Genomic DNA, 12,366 nt, shown 5'->3' on the forward strand with positions numbered 1-12,366 from the left:
TACCCAGCTTTTGAAAACCTTTTGTCATTCTAATGCCTTGGTAAGCATTAGAGTACCACTTTGGTAAGAGTATCCAATTTTATTTTCTATTATACTTATTTTTGTAGGTGTCCTCTTCTCTTCCTAGACTATAATCACCATGATGGCACTAATAGGACTTTATCTAAACTTTGTACCTTGCCTGGCACTTAGCAACACTGGTTAGCACCAAATAAGCACTTTATAAATGGTGAATTAAGTTGTAATTCTATTTCATATTAATTCTGATTGTTTCTCTTAGTTTCTGTGCTTTCCACTATAACTAAAAACAATATTTTCTCAATCAAACACTTAGAAAACACTTTTTGAATTTCCAATCTGGACTATTATAATTCATATCATTTATCTCCTAACATTCAGTTTCTTTCTTTTCCAGTTCATTGTCCAATTTCTTAAATATTCAAATAGAGCTGTGATCTCAGAGATTTGGGGTTTTCCAATCAGTGCTATAGATCAATGGTATCCCACTCAGATAGAAATAGTGGCCCTTCATTCATGCATAAGGATTCCTGTGGACCATCTATTGACTTAAGTTTTAAAATGTTAGTTATCTGTGTCCAGTGGATTTTTATTATGAAGTTAAATATTTTGCAAATTATATTTTAATATGGTTTCAGGGCACTTATGATTGTTGTGGGTCTCATGTGACCCATGGGATTTCTTGTTTGATAACTATAATTCATATAGGTCATAACTAATCTTCTACAGAGCAGCTAAAAGACATGTGTCTCAACATGTGGCTACCTTGCCTTTAATGGCTCCATATTGGTATTAGAACAAAATACGATCCCTGGAGCCTTCTATTTAAGAATCCCCACAATCTGGCTGCAACCTGCCTCTCCTTGGTTCACATCACTTCCCTTTATATTCAGCTATATTTCTCCAAATTTGATTCCATTTCTGAACTCTATACACTCATATTACTTTTAAGCCACATGTGGTAGGTTTCCCTTCCCTTCTGATTCTGAAATAATATTTTCCTTTGCCATTCATTTCAAATGTTAGTTCCTCAAGGGGTCAAGCCTTTCCCAAACCCCACAGTGGTTAGTGCTCTTCTCTTTTTCAAAATATTTCCTATTTATTTTTCTGGGTATGTAGTATATCTTTCTGCATTATAGTAGAATGTCAGCTTCTTGAGGCAGACATTATTTGCTTTTTTTCTTTTTATATCACAACAGGCATTCAATGAATGTTTGTTTAAAAAAATTCCCAAGGTAAAAAGAACATTTAAAAAAATCTTTTCCAGACTAATTTAATAAAGCTTTATTTTTATATATATTTAATAAACAGAGTCTTTTACTTTTCTGATGTTTCTTAATTGTCCAGAGTTTCCCCAGATGAGGAATCCCAGTTTTCAAGATTCTTACCTGCTTCATTAGTTCGGATCATTCGAGATGGTGTACTTGGATCACCTGTCCCAATAGGGTTAGTTGCCACCACTCTGAATTCATATTCTACCCATGGGTTCAGGTCCACAGCCATGGCAGATTCCATGTCCCCTGTTATGACTTCTGGTACTGAAAAAAGAAGCAAATTTCAAGCCACTTGGAATCCTGGAGCAATTTATATGCTTTTATGAATGACAATCATGGATCATAGCTAGTAACAAGACCTACAGGTCAATACAGAATGTCTTATGACACATGACCATGGCTTCAACTCTAGCCTCATTAGTGAAATGAAAATATAACCTTCAGAAAATAAGTAACTGAATACATTACCAAAGAGTTGAAAACAGTTGGTACTTACACTCATTCATATGCATGAATCTTGTTCTTAGGAGAAATCATTTTGTAATTTTTCAAAACAGTAAAATATTGCTTCAGTATTTCAAAAGATATGTGCCTTTACTGGGGAGAGAAGGTATTTCCTTCCATTGATGTAAGTTGTTACCCTTAATATTTTAGTTGTTTTTTAGTTGTTTTAGTTGCCTAAATCTTTGTGACCCCATTTGGGGTTTTCTTTACAAAAATACAGGAGAAATTTGCCATTTCCTTTACTAGGTCGTTTTTCAGATGAGGAAACTGAGGCTAACAGGGTTAAGTGACTTGCCCAGGATCATACAACTAGAGTTTAAGTCCAAATTTGAACTAAGATCTTCCTTAATTCCAGAGCCTATTCTCTATGTACTCTGCCACCTAGCAGTCCTAATAGCATAGTAAGCTAGTCCTAAAACTTGGTCTTCATCAGATCTTACTAGGCTACAAGTTGGCGGTTTCTAGATTCCACATTGACAATACATAAAGTGGATCTTTGTAAAGCCTGACTTAATAAATGAAGAAGAATTATCTTTTTCCTTGCTATAGTTGCAGCTAAGCATTTCTCCAGAAAACCTTTGAGGTGGATGAGAAGAGGTCAGTCTTCCTCCTTTTTTTCCCACAGGATGTATATAGCTGTGCCCTGAAAGGTGTAATTTGACTCTAGCTCAGGGTTAAGTGTGACTGGCATTGTAAAATCAATTTCTGAATCTTGGTGAAGCATTCATTTATTAGCCATGACATTTAAGTTCATATTAAAAAGTATAGATTCGTACTCAGTTTTATACTCTCTTTGGCCTCTTGTTTCCAGTTTGTGGTGGCCTTTAAAAAACCCCCAACTAGCTTAGATTTCCTAAGCTGAACATCAAGAATAAGGTCTTGAAATAATTGTGAAAGCTTGAGGAGGATATTAAAACTTTTGATGAAATGGCACGCAATGTGGAGCAGATTAAGGGACAAACATCTTTTTTTATTAGGATTTTGATTTGAAACACAAATCCTGAGCAGATTAAAGATAATGTAGCTTTTATTCCCAAACAAATCTTTTTAAAGCCTTTAGAGCCATGTATTATTTTTCTTCTTACAAAGATATACTTTCTGTAACTATGGGGACAATTCTGTTTAAAACATGCAGGCTGTGTTCCCAGGAAGAAACAGGAGGAGATTAAAAGAAATATAAAACCCTGCATTCTGGAGTGGCTATATTTCACTGACACAGCTTCTTAAGGAAAAGATACCTAGAGACATTTGGTAATTATCAACTAGTTAGAAGCTAAGTCTACCTGTTGCCAAAACAGATCATAGAATGGTCAAGATTCAGTTAAAGACTAGGCAACTCGTTGACAAATTCAAACCAGAAATGATCCAAATGGTTTGCCACTAAAAATCACTTCAGCCAAAACAGTTGAACTGGTAGACCCTGTCAAAGAAATCAGCTCACTCTCCTTGCTGGGTAACATGAATGAAAATGTCTTTTTCTAAGGGAAAAATAATTTGACTTAGTTGAGAGTGGCCTGCAGGCTAAAATGTCTATTTGCTATGGTTACTTTTAGACCTCATTCAGCAGGGAAAAAATGATTCTATTCTCAGTAACTGCTAGGGGACTGCTTTTACTTATACCTTAAGTTTGCCCCTTAACTATGGGATGTGCTCAGTCAAGCTTCCAAGTACATCTCCCTACTTGAATTGCTAAAGAGAAGAATTCTACTACTCATATTTTTGCATTCAAATAGTCCCTGATGCAAGTTACAAAAGGAATCGCAAATGCCTTTTAAAATTCCAGTTTAGAAGGTTCCTTTCAATTTACAGGGACTTTATAGTCAGACTTGGAATTTATATATTTTTTATAAAACTCACTGGAATCTGGCATCAAGTTCTGGAAGCTCCTACACCAAGGGACAAAGGCTTTGAATATGCTCCTTTCAAAGATTGTGTCTGATGTGCAAGGATCACACTGTCTAAAAGCAGAGAGATATTCATCAATGGGCTTGCCATTTAGGTGATACATTCTTTGTCTATGGTGATCTATGAAATAAAACCATGGAGCTCAACTGGAGAGGGGGTAGGAGTCTGTTTACTTCTAAAGGTTTATTATACAGGAGAGGGATGATATAAGAGAAAAATAATTTCCCCCCCTAACTGGACATATTATCTGTTATATGGGAATATTTTATCATTCCTCCATGACATGGCACTGTACCCCAGAAACCCAGGCCAACTATTATCAGGGAAACTCCTTTGCCCTTGCATCCTTGTGACTCTTAACCTAGAAACACCCAATGACCCCACCCAGGATCCTGAGATGTTTACCCTCTTTTGTCCTCTAGATTTAAGGTGGACAAAGACATGAATCTTTATGCCTCCAGGCAGACCCCAGTCAGATGACCACCTCACCCCACCAAATGCCTAAGGGACTAACACTCTCAAAGTTACTCCACACCAGGACATAGCATCTAGTAGTAGTAGTCTCTCGATGACCAAGAATGACAATTGTCTTTGTGCAGTTTCATTTACCGTGTACCCTCATGTGGCTTTGAAGTCCAAAGGCTGAGGCGCACAGTGTGTGGCACACGGGGCCTGGGACGCCAGTTTTTATGGGAGGTGCGGTTGTGGCCTGGTGTCAGCGTTCATGCGCAGCGGCAAGACGTCGAGGTCGCTCCTCTTCAAAGGTGGCGGCGGCATGGTGAATGTGGGTTTGCCAGCTGCTTCTGTCAGAGGCAGCGAGTTCTAGTTGCTTTGGTGTCATGCCAACCCACTTCAAGTTGGACTTTAGCTGATCCTTGAATCTTTTCTTTGGTTGGCCTTGTTTCCTGAGTCCAGCTGACAGTTCACCATAGAATACCTGTCTTGGTGGGGTGTATGGGGTGCTCAGGGAGGGGTAGTATCTCTGGTATGGAGGGCTTGTCGTGCCCTCTTAGGGCAGCTCTTCAACCTCTAAACCCTCACCTGACACCCAACTCTCACTTGTGGCTCCCAGTAGCTGCTAGCATGCGGCAGTGGCCACACCCCGGGTCATCGACCCCTGGTGAACCAGGGCTTTGCTCACCCAGCATGTGAAGACTGCTTCTGCGGAACAGGCGGAAGAAACCAATAAGAAGGTTCAACGGCTGAGATGGCGATGCAGCAAAGCACTGTGGAGTGCTTAGGGCGTGTTGGAGCACAAAGGACAACACGGCCATCCAATGCAGCTGAGGAAGTCTACATTTGTAATGACTTTTTGTGCCACTGGACCCAGGCTTCCAACACCAAGAGAGTGGGACTGTCTTTGTGCACCGACTTTTCCACTTAAATCTCCCTCATGCACAAGTGTCTTTGTGCACACTCATCTATACACCATAGATGAAAAGGCACAAAGACAATAGTCATCCTCGGTTACCGAGAGACTACTACCACCACCACCACCTGTCTTGGTATTTGCTGTGGGTCCATGCGGATGACGTGTCCAGACCATCGTAGCTGGGTTTTGAGGACCATGACGTCGATGCTGGTGGAGTTGGCTCTGTCAAGAACTTCCTGATTGGTGATTCGGTCCTGCCATCGGATCCTCATGATTGACCGGAGGGATCGTTGGTGGAATTGCTCCAGCTGCTTCATGTGCTTCCGGTACAGTGTCCATGTCTCGCAACCGTACAGGAGCGAGCTGAGGACCACTGCGTTGTACACTTTGAGCTTCGTCGCAGTGCTTACACTGCTGAGTTGGAGGACTTTGGAGCGCAGCTGCCTGAGTGCCTGGCTGGCCTTTTGGATCCTGGCATTCATCTCGTGGTCTAGGGACCCGTCGTTGGCGATGGTGCTGCCCAGGTACTTGAAAGTGTTGACATTAGAAAGCTGTGTGCCGTCGATTGTAATGCACGGCTGGTTAGTTGGCCTCCCTGGTGCGGGTTGGAACAGCACCTCTGTTTTGCTAAGGCTGATAGTCAGGCCAAACAGTTTTGTTGTGGTAGAGAACCTGTCCACAATGGTTTGGAGATGATTTTCTTGGTGGGCCATGAGAGCACAGTCATCTGCAAAGAGAGCTTCCAGGATGAGTCTCTTTGTTGTCTTTGTTTTTGCAGTCAGGCAGCGAAGGTCAAATAGTGAGCCATCCAGTCGGTATTTGATGTAGACGCCCAGGTCTAGATCCATCACAGCATGTCGTAATACTTGGGTGAAAAATAGGTTGAATAGTACCGGAGTGAGGACACAGCCTTGTTTCACACCATTGGAGATGTTGAAGCGATCAGAAGTCTCTCCACCAGATAGGACTTCCCCTGTCATGTCGACATGAAAGAGCTGAATCACTTTGATGAATTTTGCTGGGCAACCAAGCTTGCTGAGGATCACCCACAATGCGTCCCTGTTCACTGTGTTGAACGCCTTTGTCAGGTCTATGAAGACAATGTAGAGACTCAGGTTCTGCTCAAGGCATTTTTCCTGTATTTGCATCACTGTGAAGACCATGTTGATGCAATCTGGTCAGAAGCCACATTGTGATTCAGGCAGGTTCTGCTCTGAAACAGATGACAGGAGTCTGTTGAGTATAACACGGGCGAGGATCTTTCTGGCAGTGGAGAGTAGTGAGATGCCTCTGTAGTTGTCACAGGCTGCTCATGAGCCTTTGTTCTTGTATAGGGATACGATGGAGGCATCTCTGAGTTCTGGGGGCATGTCTTCCTCTTCCCATATGCTGGTCAGCATTATGTGGAATGCCTGGAGCACCTTTCCATTTAAGGCCTTGTACACCTTGGTTGGGATCCCGTCTTTACCGGGTGCCTTGCCTGCACTCATTTGTTTAATGGCTTTTTGGACTTCCTCTATTGAAGGAGGGGCATCAAGTTGTTCAATGGAGCGGTTTTGGGGGATCTGGTCAAGGGAGCTTTGGTCGACTGAAGAAGGTCGGTTGAGAAGCTGACTGAAGTGTTCTTTCCACCTGTTGCTGATGCCTTTTTTATCTTTTATGAGAGTATCACCATCAGAGGATAGCAAGGGAGTGGTGGTGGGTTTCAATGGTCCATAGACAGTCTTGAGGGCACTGAAAAATTGCTTGTAGTTTTTCGCATCAGAATATTCACATAGCATCTAAAGAGTATATAAACCCCAGAATTGATGTTGTCTGGGGGATAGCCTCTCCATCCATTCTGTCCCCATGGGGGAACAGCCTTTCTTTTCATGCTGTCCTCCCAGGAACTGCTCCCCATCTTGCTGTTCCACCTTGCTATCCTCCTGGCCACTCTCAACATTACTTTCTAAATTAATAAATCTCTTTTTTGTTTTAAGCTAAGTTTTGGAGTCTTACATGCTTGCAAAAGGTATGCTTCTCAAACCCCAAGGGTATCAATGCCCATAACACTCCATATTCATTTCAGGAAGTGCTGGTGCTCACTATCCTAGGGACAGAATCAGTGGCAATTTATCATGTTTGAAGAGAGCTTGAGATGTTCCCTGGTGATCATTTTCTTTATTTGTAATGAAAAAATGGCTCCATTGACAATGAACAATCCTTGAAATATTTATGAAAAGAGATGACACAAAGTTTTATTTATACTCTAAATTCAAGGAAGCATTTGGTTGGAAGTGTAATAACAGGCAGGGGCTGGGACAGGCAATGCCTCGTTAAATGGTCAATGCAATTCCAAGATCCAATCATAGAAGTTTTAATATATTATAGGTATCCCTTCCACATGAATTAGAATTGTGGCACATAAATTCACATAAAAAAATTTGGCCCACTTTTCATACCAAAGAAACCTGATTTTAATTTTTTAAATTGGATGTTTATAGTACCTTATACACATTTATAAGTTATTAAACTTTTGAAGATATCTGTTTCTAGTCTTTGTATGTCATCTGCTGGCTTTTACATTCTTTTTTCTAAACTATCTTTTTACTTAACTTTAAAAAAAGAAATTGTACATATTCATGATGTTAAAAGATAAAATATGCTGATCATATACAATACCATATACATATTTTATGCATTCCTGAGTTTCTAAACTTTTTCTGTGTCACCTGCTGGACTTCACTTGTTGTTCACAGCTTCTGGAAAACCTCTCCAAAATAACCATTTAATTTCTTATGCCAGTCTGTTATGTGTCAAAGCTACAATGTGGGAAATTGTGATATGGAGGGGATACTTAAGTACTGCAAATTTTGGCACAAAATTTGTAGTCTGAGAATGAATTAAAATATTTAAAATGTACTTGTTCCATTATACTGAATATTATGATTTTTTAAAAATAACTATCAGGTTAGGTTTGGTATAGTCGACAGAATGTTGCATCTGGGGTCAGGAAGAATTCAGTTCAAATCCAGTCTGAGGTACTTACTAGCTGTGTGGCCTCTGGCAAGGTACTTCACATCTGTTGGCCTCAGTTTCCTTAGTTATAAAATGGGAATCATAATATAATGCTATCTATCTCATAGAGTTGTGATGAGATACAGATAATATTTGAAGCTCTTAATACAATGTTTAATACATAGTAGGTGCTTAATAAATGCTTTACTTTCTTCCATCCCAAAAGTCTTCTACTTTTTTAACCTTTTACAATTTGGCTTATCAACTTTCATGGTTTTAAACATCATCTATATGCAGTTGTCTCTCATTTTTACATATCTCCAGTCACTCTCCTTAGAACCAGTCCAAGGTCACGAATGTCTTATTGAACATTACAAACTGGATGTCCCAGAAACATTTCAAAATAAACATATCTAGAACAGAACTAATTTTCTCTCTTCCTAAACCTATCTTTTTTCTAATTTTCTTAATACTGTTGATGCTACCACCATCCTTTAGTTATATGGATTTGAAATCTTAGTGACATTGTTGACTCCAACATCTCTCATAGATGTTTCTTTCTCTATTCCCATAATTGCCACTCTCATTCAGGTCCTCATCACTTTTCACCTGGATTATGACAATAACTGGGGCATTGTGGTGACAGAATGGATAGAGCATCAGTCTTGAAGTTGGGAAGATGATATTTTATGAGTTCAAATATGGCCTTTGAAACCAGTTGTGTGATCCTGAGCAAGACATTTTACACTATTTAGCTCTTCTATAAAATAAGCAGGAGAAAGAAATGAAAAGCTACTCTAGTATCTCTAAAAAGAATTCCAAAAGAGATCATGAAAAGTTAGATATAAATGAAAAATGACTCAATAAAATTATAAAATTGCAATAATTTCCTAATTGGTTTCACTACCTGGTATCTTCCTACTCAATACACCCTCTAATCAGTTACTAAAATAACTTTTTCTAATATGAAAATCTGAGTATGTCACTCAATTTTCCCAATTCAAAATAAATTCCAGGGGTTCCCTATTGCCTCCAAAATCTTTATGGAACAATTCTAGATGTTCTCTTAGATCTGCCTTGCCAGTTATACTATATCATGGGTTAAACAGAGAATTACAGTCCTTAAAGATATTTGCTATCCAGGCTTTCTCTGATATTATTTGACATTTCTTTTGCTGAAAAAGTAACTATTTGTAATCACCTGAAAGTCTTTCTTTTCTTTATAGTTCAGCTATACTGACCTACTTGCTATTATTACTCCCCCTGCCCCAACAATGCTACATTTCCATCTCTTCAGTGGCTGTCTCCTCTACCTAGAATTCTCTTCCTCCTCACCTTCAACTCCAGTAATCCTCTGTTCCCTCCAAGAGCTGGTTCAAATATCACCTTTCTGGACTCCCTAGATGCTAGGTGTCTTCTGTCCCCAAACTAACTTATAGTCATTTTGTACATCCTTATCTATGCACATTTCCCCCACTAGAATATAACCTCCATGGGAGCATTTACTCTTTGTCATTTTTGCCTACTTATCACCAGTTTTTGGCTCACAAAATAACGTGCTTATAAATGCTTATTGATTGACTAATTATGGGTTGTAGAGTGCCCTGAAGAAAGGTGGAACTCAACAGAGGAGAATTTTATTACTTGTTTATTAGAAAATATTTTTACTTGTGTTTGTTGTTGTTGTTGTTGTTGTTGTTTTTTTTTTTTGGCTTTTGTTTTTGTTTTTGCATTGTAAATGGCCTCTTGTAAGTCTTTCATATTTTCTGCATTTTCTGTAAGGTGAAATTCTGAAATTCTGGTAACAAATATGTGCACTATCATCTTTAGTACCAAATGGGAGCTGAAGACCCTCCACAGGTTTCCATGGATATAAATTATGGTCAAATTATATTTTAATATTTCCTTGAGTTAACTCTGAATCTGGGAACAAAAGAAAGAATAACATGGTGGAGTGGAGGATAGAGATGGCCTCCAAAATTAAACTGATTCTACTAAGCCAAAACCCATCAAAATTTAACTCTGTGACCTAGCATCTCATGATGTAACACAACCTGGACTGCAGCGTTGTGTCAAAATTAAGCCTCCATATCTCTCTGAGGTTGGAAGTGGGGCCAGCCCATAAGCTTTATTTCTAGCTGAGGCTGGTTTGTCCCTCATGGGCAGCTTGATGACTTCTCTTCAGGGCTTACCATATTGGGGCCAGACAGAGTGGATTCCTCACTGATTTTAGTCCTACTACAATGCAAAACTCTTGGGCTGAGGCTTTTTTCTTCATCTCAGAAGGCAAATAATCTTGAAGATACTAAAGGAGCAACTCTGAACTTTCTGGTGTCTACCCAGGTAGAAGGGAGAATAAGCATTTATATAACTCCTTTGATGTGTCAGGGACTAGGCTAGGCACTTTTTTAGAAATACTATCTCATTTGGTCCTCACAACCACTCTGTGAGGTAGATATTATCATCTCCATTTTACAGTTGAGGAAACTGAGACAAATAGAAGCTAAGTGACTTGCCTAGAGTTAGGCAGCATAAGTCCCTGAAGTTAAACATGAGCTTGGATCTTCCTGACTCTAGCATGCCCATTTTCACTAGAGTTACACATAGGTGCTTAGTCTTATGATGGCTTGGATTTCCCTAGGGAAAAAAGAATAAGTTCTTGTGCCCCAGATAAATTCTTGCTATTCTGATTGGCTCATTTTCACCTCAGAGATGTATGGAGGCATCCAACCATATGGTACCATCCTGAAGCCTTGGATTCTCTTGGAATGAAAACAAACTTGAGGTCACAAGAGAGGCAGTACTAAATGTTCACTGTCAGCATAACTCATGATAATAGAGAGCAAAGTCCAAGCCTGCTACTCCCTAATATTGAATTCTTTGTTCCTCCTTCAGTTTCAGAAGTCACCCAATTTCAGAAGTATTCCTACCTCCCACCTTCAAAAGGCTAGATCTGCCTAGAAAGAAGGATCACAGAACTCTTAAATTTGGGGCTGCTGGAGAGGAAAATCCAAGGATGGTATGGTGTTTCCTAGCAACAGGTAGATAGGATAATTATCATTAAATAGATAAAATAGTTATTAAATGTCTATTCTTTACAGGCATTATGTGGTCAGGATTCTTGAAATCTGTAAATTTTCCATATTGATGAAATCATAGAACTGAACTAAAACAAAAATCAAAACTACCCCCAAACCATACTGTCAAAGAAAACTCAAACAAATATATGTTACCTGCATATTTACACACTAAGTTATTTAGCTGCTTATCTCACTGCATTTCCTAATCTGGGCTCCATGTGGTTTTCACTCATTTTATTTTAATATTGCAGATTCTTATATCTGCCTATTTCAAATTAGTGTAGATTTCACTAAGAACTCTATTCACCATTAAGGGTATTATATGAGGAACACAATGGTATTTACAAATAATATTTAAAGAACTGAGTAGAGAACCCTGACTCTATTTGTACCCTGAACAGGAATCATCCACAACAGTGGTGAATTTTCATGAGTTTATGCAAATTGTGTTTTGTTCCTTACTTGATGTCAAAAATCAACAAAATCCTTTCTTCAGGTATATTTGTTGTAGACTCATATTCTATTCTTATCTGTACAGGAGAAACTTTGTTTGAGGAGAGTCTTCATGAAAAAAAATTACAATGGATTTAAATTCTTCTTTAAAAAACATTCACAAATAATAGACATTGTGAAATCTAAGAGTCTCTAAAACTTTAGATCAGTTTTATCACTATAAAGGAGCTTACCAAACAGGCCTTTCCTGACTTAACCTTGCTTGTTATTTTGCGAGGAAGCCTTGAAAACAGATTTTCTAGAAAAAAACTTATAAAGGAAAGCCTTTAGTGTTTACTAAATGAAAGAATTCTATTTTGTGTGTCATAGAAATATAACATATTAGACTTGAAAAGCATGTTAGAGATCACATTGTTATAAGCAAATTGAGAAACAGGTTGAATTGCCCAACATCACCCAGCTGAGAAGTGTCTTTTGACTCAAGAAAAGGTCGTTTGACTCTAAAGTTGGCAGGGCTTTTTTTTTTTTTTTGTTAGAGCACAAATTTGATCCATCTTCCTGACTTCATCTTAAGGGTCATTTTCACTTGCTCAAATAAGTTATAGCTGTGTGTACTTTAAATGATGTTGTTCTGCTATCATCGCCTCAAAAATATAAAACAGTATAGAAAAATTGAAATACTACTTCCATTGCGCATCTCTTGACTTCTGGTTTTCATTTAGAAATAATAGCTTAACTGAATTTCATATCAAACATGTAGGCT

General features: G+C 38.7%; 1 protein-coding gene across 1 annotated transcript in view; it reads right to left on the reverse strand.

Moving 5' to 3' along the window:
• Nucleotides 1-12,366, reverse strand: part of CNTN5 (contactin 5) — a 1,793,707-nt gene that overhangs the window by 79,422 nt on the left and 1,701,919 nt on the right. The window contains exon 18 of the mRNA XM_007494948.3: nt 1,407-1,556. Within this exon, the coding sequence (XP_007495010.2) occupies nt 1,407-1,556 (150 nt within the window). The remainder of the gene's footprint in view (nt 1-1,406; nt 1,557-12,366) is intronic.

This window comes from Monodelphis domestica, chromosome 4, assembly GCF_027887165.1.
Source record: "Monodelphis domestica isolate mMonDom1 chromosome 4, mMonDom1.pri, whole genome shotgun sequence".
In the NCBI taxonomy this organism is placed as follows: domain Eukaryota; kingdom Metazoa; phylum Chordata; class Mammalia; order Didelphimorphia; family Didelphidae; genus Monodelphis; species Monodelphis domestica.